Source organism: Leucopleurus acutus (genome assembly GCF_964270905.1).
Source record: "Leucopleurus acutus genome assembly, chromosome: 1".
Lineage (NCBI taxonomy): Eukaryota > Metazoa > Chordata > Mammalia > Artiodactyla > Delphinidae > Leucopleurus > Leucopleurus acutus.
Window position 1 is genome coordinate 142,552,059 of NC_139142.1, and position 18,056 is coordinate 142,570,114.

General features: G+C 40.4%; 1 protein-coding gene across 2 annotated transcripts in view; it reads right to left on the reverse strand.

The window, feature by feature from the left end:
* Positions 1-18,056, reverse strand: part of EDC3 (enhancer of mRNA decapping 3) — a 49,506-nt gene that overhangs the window by 19,386 nt on the left and 12,064 nt on the right. For both annotated transcript variants that reach the window (XM_082841410.1, XM_082841411.1), the window contains exons 2-4: positions 13,581-13,791; positions 10,292-10,608; positions 824-1,159 (exon numbers count right to left, since the gene is read on the reverse strand). In XM_082841410.1, coding sequence (XP_082697536.1) covers positions 824-1,159; positions 10,292-10,608; positions 13,581-13,744 — 817 coding nt within the window. In that variant the 5' untranslated portion in view covers positions 13,745-13,791. The remainder of the gene's footprint in view (positions 1-823; positions 1,160-10,291; positions 10,609-13,580; positions 13,792-18,056) is intronic.

Below are 18,056 nucleotides of genomic sequence, written 5' to 3' on the forward strand. Positions count from 1 at the left end.
GACTTCAGATGATTATTATACTCATTAAAATGACTGATTCCTCCTTTAGCTCCTAAGATCATTTAACAACAATAGTTTCAATCTGTAATCTAAGAAGCCCAGTTAATAAGTTTGGGGGGAAGGGACAGAGACAAGGATGAGGTAGACCACCTGTCCTACAGCTGCCTCAAATGCCATGTTTGAAGAAAAGATCCAAATGCTAAAAGAAAAAACAAAACCGCAAAATTAAAAATCACTGAGTTAACAGATTAGGCTATCATACACAGTGACCTACCTAATTACCAAGGCACTACACTGTCACATAAGCATTATGACTAGCCAACCCTCAATGACCAGGGCTAGCAGGAGATGAGGACAGTGTAGTAAACAAATGTAATTTATTGAAACCCTAATTTCAGCCAATGGTTTCAACTACTCAGCTCTATTTCTTACCCCAGCAAACAACCAGTGAAACAGAGTTGAACTTCTGGTAAAATCTACAGGCAGTAACAGTGAAGCCAAAGTGAAAATAGAGCTGACTATGTCAATCTAGATAGTCAGCCTCTATGCCTTTAGTTGTTAACCATAACATACTTAACAGGAGACCAGATCCTGCCAGGTATAGGATATAAATGGACATGAGAAATCAGCCCCCACCCTAACCTAGTGGTAGGTAGGATGGCCACAGTCTCTAAAAGACAATATAATGGGCCAACCACCATGCCCCTTGAGTTAATTCCTACTACAAGACTCTGACTCAGAATCTGGGTCATTCTGTTTCAAGTAAAAAAAAAAAAAAAAAAAAAAAAGGAAGAGCATCCAGTGGGACGTGGGGTTAACTTACCTGTGCAGAACTCCTTGCCCATGTTGTGGGGCACTGTGATCCGACGATAGACGATGGGCTCTGACTCCAGGATGTTCTCATCATGGCGGTACCGAGTAGGCCTCTCACTTGGGATGCCCCGGGAACGGGTACCACTTCTCCTCTCGTAAGTATCAATCTCCTCAAACACAGCTGCTTTGTCAAAAAGGGCCAGGTTCCCTTCAAAATCAAAATCTGTATCTGGGATCTCCTCAATATCATCCCCAAAGCACTCGTCATCTTTATTCTTCATCTGGCCGTTCTTTAAGCCACTTTTCTTTGGAGTTGCCTGATTTGGGTGCCTGCTACTAGACGACCCTGGAGAAAAAAACAGGGACTAAAGTCAGTGTGCCCACAGAAAGTGCTCAGTATAAGTGGAAAATACATTAGTCCTTTGTGGACAGTGGTACAGGAATCAATGTGAAAATGGTATAAGGCAAAGCTATTCCTAAACCCATTAAGTAGAAAAAATTACCACAAATCTCATGGAATAATAGATTTCGTACATTACCCAACTAACAGTGAATATGAAATAAGCAGTACTCCTGGAAATCTTAAGCTCTGCTCTTCATAAGGGAATTAGTAATGACCGAGGCTTTTTTGACAACTGAATATATCAAAAAAGTGGAAGGGCAAGAATACAGCAGTCTCCTCCCACAGGTCTGGGTGGTTTGATTCTGAATGTCCAGCAGTTAATTAACAGAGAAATACCCCCAGAGTAAAAGAAGGCCAAATCCTCATAACCTGAAGCTCATAGGAAGACCTTACTCAAGTGGCTCTGAATTCCATGCTTACCAAGCAAGCAATCTTCTGATTTTTTAACTCAGTCTCAGGCTAGACCCCAGTAGGAGGGAATCCCTGGGTTTAGACAGATTCCAGACCTTGAGCCAGATATACATCTACCACTATAAGTTGATATATTTTGATTTACAGGCCTGTTTTTAGATCTTTTGGTTAAGGTGATCTCTTTTCTCAAAATTTTACCACTTTTGGGTAAGCAATTTCTGAACCATCAAATGATGACAAGGACCATACTGACCTGATCCTGTAGAGGGCACACCAAGATGCATATTAACACCACAGCAGTCAGTCATTCTCTGTCTCTGAAACTCTATTTGGCCACCACATATCAGCCAACTACTCCTCTAGCAGCCAAGACAGAAGACCCCACAGAATTCTCCAAACCATCCCTTCCCAGAGAATCCTGAACTGAGTTAATAGTTTGATCCCCATCTGATCATCCTGAAAGGATGGACCAGGTGACTGGTATGGTAAATGGAACTGCCAACATAGTCTGGATAAACATAATGTACTTCCTTTTGTGAGAACAAGCTCCTCAATTATTGAAAATACTCAAGAAGAGGTTAGAATGATCATGAGCAAACCCCCTCACACATATCTTCCCAACTATACTGCTCTAACTTTACTCACAGCAACTCCCTTCTATCCAATGGACCGTGAGTCACGAGACCTAGGATCTATTTGCATGCTGTATAATCTTATACCTATCACCCAACTTCTCAATTTCCTTGTATGTAAAACGATCACTGTGGTACCCCCAGCAGGGTTTCTAGTACATAGCAGTCAGTCAATAAATATTTGTTTAATGTTATCAGTCAACATCAGCAAGATCAATTACAACAATTATTCTGAAAGATGTATACTGTGCAAAATATAACTCATGTCTAAGTCTTCCTAATGCCAAATATTGGTATGGAAAAGGGCTATACTGGCAGTTAGGATGAGATTTAGGCCTCTGAAAAAAACCTAAGGCTGACCAAAATTATGAAGGGGAGGAAGAGCTGGCTGAGTCACCATAAACAGCTGAGATTACGAACCACTGAGAAGCTTGTCAAAGTCTGGGTTAAGTTCTAGTTCCGATAATTTGATAAAAACATTTAGTGAGAGCATGCTGTGTGCCATAGCCAGGTACCAGGAATACAGTACATAACCAAGACATGCTACCCAAAAAGGAAGGAGGAGAGATATATAAGCAAATAACTAAAATACAATATAATGAGAATTATAATAGAAGTTTATATAAAGTGCTACAGAAATATGGATGAGAAACAGAGCTGGATTAGGAATGCGAGAGCAAGAATGAAAATACAAGGTCAGGATAACACCATTAGCAATGTATGTAGGCGAGGGAAGAACTAGAGAAAAAAGTCCAGTTTGCAGGATTATCAATGTACTGCCTCAATATTAAATCAACAGGGACTTCCCTGGTGGCGCAGTGGTTAAGGATCCACCTGCCAAAGCAGGGGACACGGGTTCAAGCCCTGGTCTGGGAAGATCCCACACACCGCAAAGCAACTAAGCCCATACGCCACAACTACTGAGCCTGCGATCTAGAGCCCATGTACCACAACTAATGAAGCCCGTGCACCTAGAGCCCACGCTCCACAACAAGAGAAGCCACCGCAATGAGAAGACTGTGCATCGCAATGAAGGGTAGCCCCTGCTTGCCCCAACTAGAGAAAGCCAACACACAGCAATGAAGACCCAACGCAGCCAAATAAATAAATTTTTTAAAAAAAATAAAAAATATTAAATCAAGATTATTAGGAAATAGGTCTCTGGCCCAGGGGTCTCTCTCCAGTGGTTGTGTGCATACCCAGGAGTGCAAAGGATGATCCACTGGGATGCAGGGAGAAGATACTGAATATTTTATTTACTTTCTTTTAACTAAAAACAGGAAGAAATTAAGCCTTATGAACTTAATGTACAGATGGAAATTGGCACCCTATGAGGTTTCATGCCACCCAGTCACTGCCAGTATTTGAACTATCTGAGGAGTGAATGAGGTTCCATAACAAGAAGTGTGCCCATGCAAGTGGATTTACATCAGAATTTTTAAATTGTGGTAAAATATACATAACATAAATTTACCATTTAAACCATTTTTAAGTGTACCGTTCGATGACATTAAGTACATTCACATTAAGCAACTATATACATTTTTAACTACTAAAGCATACAAAAATGAGTAAGTGGCTTTAAAGGATTCCTATTAAAAAAAAAGCAGCTATGTATTAAAGATAATACTGATAATGCAATTATAAGTGAACAAGAGAATGGCAGACATAACACTTCCTCTATTTCTCTTATAGGCTTCTTTAACCAGACTGTTTTAAAAATGTAATCTAATCAGATCTAAGAAGACAGCCTTCCAAATTAAAAAGTAATCAAGGTTATTCCAAACATGAATCCATATGGACTACCACTGATTAACTTCACCCTAAGTGTATACTCTACATCATAGCCCTGGGGCCAAATCCAGCCCAAACACTGCCTGCTTCTGTAAATAAAGTTTTACTGGAACACAGTTACATTCATTTGTTTACATATTGTCTAAGGCTCCTTATGTGCTACAAAGACAGTTAAATGTTTGAAACAGAGACCTTATGGCCTGCAAGGCCTAAACTGTTTAATATCTGATCCTTTACAGAAAAAGTTTGCTCAGTCTGCTCTACATCATGCCTCTCACCGGTATTCTCTCCAACTATGACTGCCATTAAAATAAAAAAAAATTTTTTTTAATTAACTGAATGTAACCAGAATTCTTTGAATCTCTGTTCTATTCAAGGTGTTAAGTGTGTCACTTGTCATTCAGACCTATCAGCCAATACTATGCCTGGTCCACCATAAGTAAACAAGAATCTCTGCTGAATTATGAAATCAAAACATACCAAAAAACATACCAAAAAACAAAACAAAACAAAAAACCCCCAAACAACAAAAGCCTCTAAAGAGGTTATAAAAAAAAAGACAACTTGAGACTGTGAGAAAGAAAGGGAACCATCAAAAACTATGCCAAGTGTGTTGCGTGACTGAAAAGGACAGGAAGATGAAGTCAACAATGATACAAGAGGCAGTATGAGGCAAGGGCTTCACAGGAAAGCAGTTCAGTCATGTCCATTATGAACTGACAATGAACTATCCTGGACCTATCAAAATGACAGATGAAGACAAGCAGTTTATCAATGGTAGAGAAGACAGTAAAAGAAGCAAAACGGGAAATCATTTTTGGCTTGGCCACAGACTCTACAAACATAACTTACAAACCCACAGTTCTGACTTTAGAAAGTATCAAGCATTTTCTCATGCTCCCTCTGACTAAAGATCTTCCATTCATTCATTTGACAAAGATACACTAAGGATCAGCTATGTTCCAAATACTGTCAGGAAAAGCAGAAAGTGAAAAAATTTCCAAGAGGAAATACTGACACCATAGGTCAGCAAGAAAAAGGTAAGAGAATATAAAGTAAATGAAAGGCAGGCTAAAATTCTCAGTTGTCTCTTATTCTTCCCTTTCCTCATACTTTAAAACAAATATTGGGAAGTCCTGGGTGAATAAGCTGTCTCAATACTTGGCTTATTCAGCCCAAAGGGCCTGGCTCTGTATTAAACTGGCCTTTGGCCACTAGGAGAGAAAAGCACTTCCTCTGGAAAAGATAAACAATGCTTCCCAGATTTCTTTACCTTTCAATTACAAGGGCCAAGTGTGTGTTAAGACTAGAGGCTGGCTGCCTTCCTGTGCCATTTTGCTGCCAGCCTTTGGCACAGAGGCCCTTTGGCCAGGACAACTTATAACAAACCCATTGTTGTGTAACACTCAGTGCCACTTATTTATTGGTTTTTGTCACACACATATTGTAAAGGGGAACTTTGTCCTGCACTTACAGCACGCTAAAGGGCACATGAAGGTCAAATTACAAATGTTTTAGTGTCGGACTCAATGGGCTTTGTGAGCAGGTTCCTGAGAGTATCTGGTACCTTCTTTTCAATTCCCAAATTCCAGGCCCTGGTAATCAGTCAACTTCTTGGGCTCCAGCAGCAGCACCAGGTTTTTCACGTCTGGTGGATAAATGAAGCACATCCAAGGAGGTTAAGAAGTCACATTAGAACCGCAGAAGGATCATGAAAACTTAGCAAAAAATAACTTTAAGGCCTCAGATGGTGGGATCACTGTTACACTAAACAGACCATATAACAGGCCTCAGGAGGTTTCCCTCTGCTCCCTGGGACTGACGCTCCATTCATCCACTTGACAAATATTCTAAGTGGTCAGTTCAACGACCAAAGTCACAGGAACTACTCTTTATAACCACCCTCCCACCCCCCCCTTCTTTTACAATCTAAAAGAAGAGATTAAAATCTGCTTGTGCTGAAGCTCTCATCAGTGTTGGATTAGGTAACTAGAACCAACAAATCCGTCAACAACTTATTACTAACTCTGAAAGAACAATTAAAAGCCAGAATCAACGAGAGATTATATTCCTATAGCTTTATCAATCTACTAGTCTCAACATCAATGTACATATACCAGAGAAAATTTGATTTACAGATCTCTAATAAGAAAAATACTTAATCTCCATTTCTCACTTATCCATGAAACAAACATTAATAATCTACATTACAACTGTGGTAGGAAGAAACCAATCTACTTCCTTGGAATCCTTAAAATGTTACATAAATGCTAAGTCAGTCAATCTCCGGCAGACCTTTCTACTTATCTTACAGGGTTCACGGATCAGATAAATAAATGTAACTCTGTTTTCTATCACAAACCAATTCTGAGCCACATCACATCATACAATTCCCAGGCCACAGACATCTTCCACACAAATCTGGATTCAAAAGAAATTCTCGAAAAGAGAGTCTAACAGTTTACTGTCCATGACCTTATTTACATGCACTTAATAATATAGGTAAGGGGAATGGATCAAACAGCGAAAGCAGAAGAAGCATCAACCAGAGTACACTTTTTTTTTAAATTTTTTTAAAAAACTTTTTAGTTTAATTTTATGGCCGCGTTGGGTCTTCGTTGCTACGCGCGGGCTTTCTCTAGTTGCGGTGAGCGGGGGCTACTCTTTGTTACGGTGCACGGGCTTCTCATTGCAGTGGCTTCTCTTGTTGTGGACCACGGGCTCGAGGCACACAGGCTTCAGTAGTTGTGGTGCATGGGCTTAGTTACTCCACAGTATGTGGGATCTTCCCGGACCAGGGCTTGAACCCGTGTCCCCTGCATTGGCAGGTGGATTCTTAACCACTGCACCACCAGGGAAGCCCAACCAGAGTATACTTTTGAGACTGACCCCACTTTTTACTATATCAGACTTGTTAAAGATCAAACAAATTACTTGTTTTGAAGTTAACTGTACTCTTCCAAGAGAGTTGCTATAATCATTAGTAACGGGAGAAGAAAAGAAAAAGAAACAAACTGACAGTCTCATCACAACACCCAGCAATCACACCCCCTAGGTATTTACCCAACTCACCTAAAAACTTATGTCCACATAAAACCTGCACACAAATATTTACAGCAGCTTTATTCATAATCACCAAAAGCTGGAAGCCACCAAGATGTCCTGATATATCCATACAATGGAAAATTATTCAGCAATAAAAGGAAATGGGCTACCAAGCCACAAAAAGACATGGATGAATCTTAAATACGTATCAAGTGAAAGAAGCTAGTCTGAAAAGGCTACATACTATGTGATTTTAATTATGTGATATTCTGGAAAAGGCAAAACTACAGAGGTGGAGGGTAAAAAGATCAGTAGTTGCTGGGGGAGGGGGGCGGTGGGCAGTCCCTGAGGGAAAAGGGGAAGGACTGAATAGGCGAAACACAGGGGATTCTGCAGAGTACTGTAATGAGAGATACAAGATACTATGTACCTGTTAAAACCCACAGAACTTTAGAGCACAAAGAGTGAGCCTTAATGCATGCAAATTTTTTAAAAAATCACTGAGGAGGTTGGAGGGTCCAAGGATGAAATGCTGAATGTAGGGAAACAATCTGTTACAAATACATGAAACAAGTCAATGAAGGGGGTGGGAGTATGGATTAGGGTTAGTAATTCTGATACTGTATATTGGAATTGAATAATTTAAGTCAATGGATGGCAGATGGTATGGGTTTCTCACAGTTGGAGGGAGAGGTTACAGATAAGGAAGAGGCTAGAATGATCCATGTGGTAATGGATTAGACTTGCACACATCAGTATGAACTTATATTTAGCTTAATATTATAGTAGTGAAGGTTACATAAAGAAGTATTTACAGATATGTGTACATACACTGGTTGAGTATACACATATATATTTTCCTGCTCTGTCAGCTGAAGGGTGACACCCAGTAGCAACGAGCACATCTAGTGGCTAGACTGTGGTTTGTAATACCATTCTCCAGTAAAAGGAAACAGGGCTCCTTGGAGACATGGCTGATTCTAGGGCTGGGGCAGGAAATATAAAAGATAAACATGGAGCACCTTGTAGTGCCAGAAAGTAAGGAAGTAATGGGGGAAAAAAAAACCCCACCCACAATGATGGGAGCATGTCAAAGGTACACAGTAGCCAACTGGAAGAGCTCTCAGCGTCCAAAGCTGAAACAATCTGAGTACCAAAATAAAGTGGTATTGAATTATAAGCCAAAGTATAAAATAAATACTTATAAGTCCATACTGATAAAAATAAATGATAAAAACAAATGAGAGAGAAGAAACAAATCTCTGGTGCAGAAGAATTCCAAGTAACTTATGTAGATACTCTGCATAAGTCTCCACTCCTTAGGTGTGGGCTGTACATACTGACTTCAGAGGAGAACTCTGACACACACTACCTCAGCCAGGCAATCAAGGTCAACATCAAAAGTCATAAACCATGGTGGCAGTACGTACTCTTGATATGATGTGATGAAAATGACACTTTCTCTCTGTGGTCTTCCTCCCAAAAGCATACAACCCCAGTCTAATCATGAGAAAAACATCAAATACCAATTGAGGAATATTCTACAAAACAGCTGACCAGTGCTCATCAAAACTGTCTAGGTTATCAAAAACAATGAAAGTCTGAGAAACCGTCAGAGCCAAGAGAAGACATGACTACTAAATGTAATGTGGTATGCTGGATGACAGCCTGTAACAAGGACATGAGGTAAAAACTATGGCAATCTGAATAAAATATAGACTTTGGTTAATGTATCAACACTGGTTCATTAAATGTAACAAATGTATCATAGTAATGTTAAGATGTTAATAAAGGGGAAAATATGTGTGAAAAATGTAATTTACAAATTGCTAATGAAGATTATCTACAAGTACATGAGATTATAAACTGCTTGAACATTCAAACTTAACAAAGAGTCAATTTTTTGGTAAAGAAAAAACGTTTTTTTTTTTTTTAAAGGGCAGGTACATCAACTTTTGAAGCTCAGTACATTGGTTCTACCTTTCTTTTTTTTTTTTTGCATTACGCGGGCCTCTCACTGTTGTGGCCTCTCCCATTGCAGAGCACAGGCTCCGGACGCGCAGGCTCAGCAGCCATGGCTCACGGGCCCAGCCGCTCCGCGGCATGTGGGATCCTCCCGGACCGGGACACGAACCCGCGTCCCCTGCATCGGCAGGCGGACTCTCAACCACTGCGCCACCAGGGAAGCCCCTTTTCTATTTATTTAGAAAAAAGGTTTTGTTTTTTTTTTCTTAAAGAGAAAATAAAGCAAAGTACAGAAGGTTGAAGTCTAAATGGAAAAAGTCATTTTGTATCCAATAATTCTACAGTTTTTCAAAGGATACAGAAGAACTAACAACTCAATTTCAGTCTCAGATCTTCAATCATTGTCAATTCAGATAGTTATTTAAGAAGCACTGAAGGAAAAGTGCCTTGAAATACCTTTTTTTCCCTCAAAATTCCAATAGTTTAGTCACAGAATCAGGCATTTTCAAAACTTAAAAATGTTGGCTTCTGAAGGGCCACACAGATTCTAGTGAATCTTCTATAATTCACTATTATAACTTTATTCTAGTAAATATTCAATATGTTAAAGAGCATACCTGATTCTTGTGAATTAACTACGGTTCTATAATGAGCAAATGACATTCAACAATTTGTCAGTACCAAACAAAACTGGGCATTAACACACACCAGTGTATGCCCTCCTTGGTGTGCCGGCAGGGACAGTGAACACAGCAAATTTAAAACTGTCAATCTGTCAGAAACTGTAAGATCACAGAGATGCCTAGGCCCATCCCTTCCTCTCCTCTGAGGATGGGAGTCAAATCACAAAAAGAGAAGTTATTCAAGAATCCCCAGAACAGCTTTAGTGCAGGTTCAACCCAGACTTCACTACTACCACCAGTCACCAGATTAAAAACAACATCACTTTTGTCTATGTGAACTCTAGGCAGATCACTGACTTTTTTAGAAGGAAGGGAAGTGGCGGGAGAGGGCAGGGAGCTGGTGTGAGTCTCTAACAGCTCATTTCCTTTCCCTTTAATATCTTGAGGCACTAGATCCAGAAGAAAAGAAACATGCTATATTTTTGCGAAGCTCTGCCAGCATCCTTTTTTTATTAGGGTAATAGATGACTTATTTAAAGAACAGAAGTGGATAAGTGGACAGGAAACATCAGGTTAAGAAGAAATATTAACTTGATCCAACTTACAAGAGTTGTGCCGACGACGGAAACTTTTGGACTGAGTCAAGGATTCCATGTGCCTGTCCACATAGCTCTTTGAGCACTGCTGCTGGGGAGAGACTGCAACATCTTGGCTCTTCACATCTGTCCTCTTAGGGATGTTCTGAGGGGCACTGCTGGAAGAGGCTGGCTTCTTGACCAACTTGCCCGTGCCATTCTGATTGATACCTACTTGGCACCCAACACCAGAGGGGCCTAATTCTGTCTGATGAAGGTCTCCAAAATGTTGGTTTTCTCCAGGACCTGGTATCTCCAGAATTTTTAATTCCGTTATGTCACCTGCCCTGAAATATACAAAAGAGTCCAAGTCTCAACACTATAATAGTGATAACAGAGATGTAACTGGGATCAACAGCAACCAGCTACACCTTTGCAGGGCTGCATTTCAATGAGTCATCAGAGGCAAAACCTAGAAAAGGTAGTAGAGCACTTAAACACAAGGCTCAGCCACTGACATTCAACTGACACAGCACTGGCCTTTAAAGAGACCTACTGTTAAAGGGGAGTTGGGGAGGGGGAGGGATGGAGTGGGAGTTTGGGGTTAGGAGATACAAACTATTAGAATGTATGGACAAGGTCCTACTGTAAAGCACAGGGAACTATATTCAGTGTCCTGGGATAGACCATAATGGAGAAGAATATAAAAAAAAATGTATACATATGTATAACCGAGTCACTCTGCTGTACAGCAGAAATTAGCACAACATTGTAAATCAACTATACTTCAGTAAAAAATATAGAGACCTATTGTTTATCACAAAACTATCATTAACATCTTAGATTTCTAGACTGCTTAATAGTTTTTTTTCATTCATTCACTCACCTGCTCATCCGATAGGTATACACAGAGTACTTACTATATGTTAAGCCCTGTACTAGGAGTGGGGTATATAGCTATAAAAAGCATTACATGCCCACAAGGAACTCACAGTCTAGTCAGCAGAAAATTCAAGTAGGTAATCAAAAGTGTTAAATACTATGACAGAGGTATGTACAGGGGACTAGAGCTCCCCAAAGCAAAATACATGCGACTCTGGCAGAGATGGATGAAGCACTTAAGCTAAGTCTGGTGGGGGAAGGAAAATAAGAGTTGGCCAAGCAGAGTATGGTAGGGAGAGGGGCATCTTAGGCCAAGGCTCAGAGATTGAGAAAATGTGGGCCATTTGAGGACCTGCAAATGTCACAGTGTTACTAAAGAGTAGAATGCTTATGGAGGGCCATTAGGAGCTAAGGCTGTGGAGGAAATTAGGGATCAGATCATAATCACACTGGATTTTCCTGGTGGCTGTAAGGAAGGTGGAGAAACTAGACACAGGGTCACCAGTTAGGAGATGAGGCAAGAAATAAGAGGGGATGAACAGGGCAAGTGACAGTGCAAAGAGAGAGGGGAGGACAGAACCAAATAACATTTGGAATCCACAGAATTTGGTAACTAACTGAACATGAGGATCAAGAGAAAGAATTTATTATGACTCCTAAGCTTCTAACTTGGGTGAAAGGTGTCGTTAGTCACTAATTAAGGGTACACCTTGGGAGGAAGAAATCTGCAGATAACATAATGAGCTCAGCTTTGAAAATCTTAAATTTAGGATATTCTGTGGGATATCCACCTGGAAATGACCAGTAGACAATTAAATTAAAGTGTATGGAACTCACATAATGGGTCTAAATTAAAGATTTGGGATCTCACTAATGTGTAAGAAGATACCCATAAGACTGTCTAAAGAGAATACAGACTCAGAAAAGAACCAAAGATAGAACTTTGACTAACCCCATCTTAAAAACTGAGAAGAAAAGGAATCTGGGGTCGGGTGGGGGAAGGTGTATAAAGGAATGGAGGAATACATGGCAAGAAAACCCAAAGGGTGACAAAGAAACTAAAAGAAGAGGCCATTCCAACAGTTAGGACACATTTGAATAAGATCAGAATTGAGACACTCCACTGAATTTGGCACTTGGCAAAAGCTACTTCAGCAAGATGGTAAAGTTGGAAAAAAGACAATGGTGGAGTAGGGAGGGCCTAGAGGGACTAGGCCATAAAGGGAATGAAAGCAGACTACAGTTGACCCTTGAACAACAGTTTGAACTGTGCAGGTCCACTTATACATGGATTTTTTTTTCCCACTAAACACATTCTATAGTACCACATGATCCATGGTTGGTTGAATCTGCAGAGACAGAACCATGGATACTGAGGGTCAAATGTAAAGTTATACCCAGACTGTCGATGGCGCAGGCAGTTGGCGCCCTAACCTCCTCATTTTTCAAGGGTCAACTGTATTTTGCTCTGAAAACAATTATGAGTACAAAGAGAAGGGAAATGACAGGGCAATACCTAGTGGCAAATGCAAGGTGTGTGTGTAGGGGGGGCGGGGGGAGTGTTTTTACTATGGGGGAGGCCTGGGAATGTTAGAAAGCAAAGAGAAAAGAGACAGTATAAAGGTTGCAAGTGAGGACACAAAAGAAAAGGAGTAGGGCCTCAAAGGAGATAGAAAAGGATAGCACATAAAGCATACGTGCGATAAGGTTAGCCCTGAACACAAAGGATATTTCTTCCATGAAGACTTCAGAGGAGATAAGCAATAAGAATGGATACATCTACAGAAAAGGTTACATGTGGATGCTGTTTAGGAAGTCAAGGAAGCTCTTGCCAGACAGTCTCTTTTTAAAAAAAAAAAATATATATATATATATATATATATATATATATATATATATATATAAGAAAGGGAGGTTTCTGTCAAACTTGTGAAAAGAGGAATGTGGAGACATCTAAGGTTGAGATCTGTTAGCAAACACTAAGAAAAATACATTCCTGTAGCTAAGAACTTCAGCTACTGGCTACAGTGTGCCTCTGGAGATAAATCATAATATAAATCTACAAAGAGAGATAGTTACATGGTGGGGTGGGGGGATCAATAAAGACCTTAGATGTAAGAAAGCACAAATAATACAAAACTGAGAAAGGAAATCTGAAACCAGAAATATTATTCTGAATTTGACGCATTTAAATATAATATTGCATGTTTGGCAGAGATAAGAAAAATGTTTCACAAACCCTGAATCATTAGCTGAAAGCTAATTATGACACGAAGTCTCTGCTGAAACAGTAGAACTATAAGATCTAAGATTGCAAAATCTCACCCCTGATAAGACTCTACTCAAAAGTAGCCCTATGCAAGAGAATATTGGCAGTGAGACCTAGGTCAAGCTCCACAGATCACCAGACTGGATTTGGAAGAATCAGGATACTCACCTGAAAGTGACTTCTGGCACAAGGCACTTCACTCCATTGTGGAAAGGCCGGGTGAGAGAAATGGTCTGGCTGACCTGATCCACTGCTGATACTCTTCCCTGATAGACACCCAAGCTATCTCCACAGTTGATGGACACAATACTGCCCAGCCAATCCGCAGCCATGTTTCAGATGTGAGACCACCGTGGAGAGAAGGAACAATGTAGTGTACCTTGAGAAAAAGATAAATCTTTAATAAAATTCACCAAACATTATACCAGGTCTGTACCAGGTGTTCTTAATAATATATATTCTATCATATCCTTAATTGAGGTAATAAAGCATAAAAAATAAAGCTTTTTTTTTTAGTAGGAGTAATGAATAAGCAATACCATTATATATATAGATCTTACAACTGCTTTAAACCACATGCACTGGATATTTACCTGGACATCATATCACAAAAACTATCACTTGTTTTATAACATTATATATATATATATATATATATATATATATATATATATATATATATATATATATATTTTTTTTTTTTTTTGCGGTACGTGGGCCTCTCACCGTTGTGGCCTCTCCCGTTGCGGAGCACAGGCTCCAGACGCGCAGGCTCAGTGGCCAATGGGCCACTGGCTAATGGGCTGGCTAATGGGCTCTAGAGCGCAGGCTCAGTAGTTGTGGCACATGGCTCAGTAGCTCTGTGGCATGTGGGATCTTCCCAGACTGGGGCACGAACCCGTGTCCCCTGCATCGGCAGGCGGACTCTCAACCACTGCGCCACCAGGGAAGCCCATATAACATTATATTTTAATATATCTGCCAGCAGAATGTTTTCAAAGAGAATAAATGAGAAATAATATATAAAAAAATAATGTTGGTAATGTCACAGTAGCTCATATCAGACTAACCCTCTTGCTGATGACAATGAAAAATTGTGGACAAAATTTTTTTTTAAAAAAGCTGACTGAAGGCATTAGAGAACACTACACCTAACTACAGAATAACATTCTTTTCAAGTCCACCAACACATGCTGGGCCTTAAACTAGTATCAATTCATTTCAAAGGACTGAAATCAGACAGAGTATGCTCTTTGTCCATAACAGAATTAAATTTGAAGTTGATAATAAGATATTTCAAGTATCCCAAAATATGTGGAAGTTAAGCAAGACATTTCTAAATAACCTATGGGTCAAAGAAGAAATCAAAAGGGCAGTTAGAAAACAGTTCAAATTCGGGACTTCCCTGGCAGTCCAGTGGTTAAGACTCTGCGCTTCCACTGCAGGGGGCGTGGGTTCGACCCCTTGTCGGGGAACTAAGATCCTGTACGCCATGCCACGTGGCCAAAAAACAGAAAACAGTTCAAACTCAATGAAAATGAAAATATAACATATCAACATTTATGGGATGCACTTAAAATAGTGTTTGAAGGAAAATTTATATATTTATCTATTTCTAATATAAATGCTTATATTAGAAAAGATGAAAGGTTTAAAACCAATGATTGGGCTTCCCTGGTGGCGCAGTGGTTAAGAATCCACCTGCCAATGAAGGGGACACGGGTTTGAGCCCTGGTCTGGGAAGATCCCACATGCCGCAGAGCTACTGAGCCCATGTGCCACAACTACTGAGCCTGCGCTCTAGAGCCCATTAGCCACAACTACTGAAGCCCACACGCCTAGAACCCATACTCCCCAACAAGAGAAGCCACCGCAGTGAGAAGCCTGTGCACCACAATGAAGAGTAGCCCCCACTCGCTGCAACTGAGAAAGCCTGCGTGCAGCAACAAAGACCCAACGTGGCCAAAAAAAAGAGAAAAGAAACAAAAGGGTTGCAACAGAAATGTCATAAAAAATTAAGGCAAGGGCTTCCCTGATGGCGCAGTGGTTGAGAGTCCGCCTGCCGATGCAGGGGACACAGGTTCGTGCCCCGGTCCGGGAAGATCCCACATGCCGCGGAGCAGAGCCTGTGCTCCGCAACAGAAGAGGCCACAACAGTGAGAGGCCCGCGTACCGCAAAAAAACAAAAAACAAAAAAAAAAAAAACAAAAAAAACATTAAAAATTAAGGCAAAAACACAGAAAGAGATTTATTTAATTCATGTCCATACATACAGGGTACAACTCACAAACAATACATATTACTATAATTCTCCATAGAGGTAAATAGACTATAAAACAAGTATATAAAATATTCAAGGGCTTCCTTGGTGGCGCAGTGGTTGAGAATCCGCCTGCCGATGCAGGGGACACGGGTTTGTGCCCCGATCCGGGAAGATCCCACATGCCGCGGAGCGGCTAGGCCCGTGGCCCATGGCCTCTAAGCCTGCACATCCAGAGCCTGTGCTCTGCAACGGGAGAGGCCACAGCAGCAAGAGGCCCGTGTACCGCAAAAAAAAAAAAAAAAAAAGCAAGAATAGGGACTTCCCTGGTGGTGCAGTGGTTAAGAATCCACCTGCCAATGCAGGGGACACGGGTTCAATCCCTGGGCTGGGAAGATCCCACATGACACGGGGGAAGATCCCACAGCTGGCAGAGCAACTAAGCCTGTTCACCACAACTGCTAGAGCCTGAGCTCTAGAGCCTGTGAGCCACAACTACTGAGCCCACACGCCACAACTACTGAAGGCTGTGAGCCCTTAGAGCCCAGATGCTGCAACTACTGAGCCCACGTGCCACAACTACTGAAGCCCGCATGCTACAACTACTGAGCTCACGCACCTCGAGCCCATGCTCCGCAACAAGAGAAGCCACCACACGAGAAGCTCACAGACTGCAGCAAAGAGTAGCCCCCACTCGCCACAACTAGAGAAAGCCCTCACACAGCAAAGACCCAATGCAGCCAAAAAATTAAAAAAAAAAAAAAATTCAAGAATAATTTTTTAAGTCAACAGAAGAGAATTAAACAATCTTCTTTGATGACTCAAGCAGCAGAACATAAATATTTTTTAAAATAAAATAACATAGATACTTAATTTAATAACTATATCAGGCTTCATATCCTCCAGTGAAAGAATACAATTATACCTTGCTTTTGTTGTTAAAACAAACGAACAGTGATGGAATAAATGGATATCCTTCAGTAGAAAATGAACACTGACCTAAATCTCATAATTTATATATACATTTACTCAAAATGGGTCATGGACTTAAATGTAAAATGTCAAACTATAAAACTTTTAGGAAAAGCAGAAGAGAAGCCTTCAGGATCTAGGGTAAGGCAAAAAGTTCTTAAACTTGATCCATTAAAAGAGAAACTGATCAGATGGACTTCTTGAAAATTAAAAACTTTTGCTCTGCAAGAGGATCCTTGTTAGGAGGATAAAAAAGACAAGTTACAGACTGGCAGAAAATATTTGCAAACTGCATTATCTGACAAGGACAAATGACTAGTATCTAGAATATATAAAGAACTCTCAGGACTTCCCTGATGGTCCAGTGGCTAAGACTCCGTGTTCCCAATGCAGGGGGCCCGGGTTCGATCCCTAGTCAGGGAACTAGATCCCACATGCCACAACTAAGAGTTCGCATGCTGCAACTAAAGATCCCTCATGCTGCAACTAAAGATCCCACATGCCACAACTAAAAATCCTGCATGCCGCAACTAAATATCCTGCGTGCTGCAACTAAAGATCCCGCATGCTGCAACAAAGATCCCATGTGCCACAACTAAGACCCGGCACAGCCAAATAAATAAATAAATAAACATTTTAAAAAAAAGAACTCTCAAAACTCAATGGTAAAAAAAACCCCAAACAATCCAATCCATAATGGGTAAAAGACACAAAATGACGTTTCAACAAAGAAGATATACGGATGGTAAATAAATATATGAAAAGATATTCAACATCATTAACCATTAGGGAAATACAAACTAAAACCACAATGAGATATCACTACATATCCACCAGAATGGCTAAAATGAAAAACAGTAACACCAAGTGCGAGCAAGGATGTGGAAAAACTGGTTTACTCATACACTCACACATTGCTGACAGGACTACTAAATGGTGCAGCCATTCTGGAAAACAATTTGGCAATTTATAAAAAATCTAAACATGCAACTCCTACGTGACCCAGCAACTGCACGACTGGTCATTTATCTCAGAGAAAGGAAGACTTAAGTTCACATGAAAACCTGTACATGAATGTTCATATCAGGTTTACTCCTAAAGCCTCAAACTGGAACAGCCTAGATGACCTTCCATGTGTGAATAGTGAAACAAACTGTGGTATATTCATGCCAGGGAAAAAACGTGAAAAAAATCCAACCCCAAAAGATTACATCCTGTATGATTCCATTTGTGTAATATTCTTGAAAGAACAAACTATAGAAATGGAGAAGAGATTAGTGGTTCCCAGGGGTGAGGGAAGTGCTGGGAGGCAGGAAGAAAACAGGGATGACTATAAATGAGCAACATGAGGGATCCTTGTAGTAATGGAAACATTCTATATTTGACCATATCAATGTCAATATCCTGGTAGT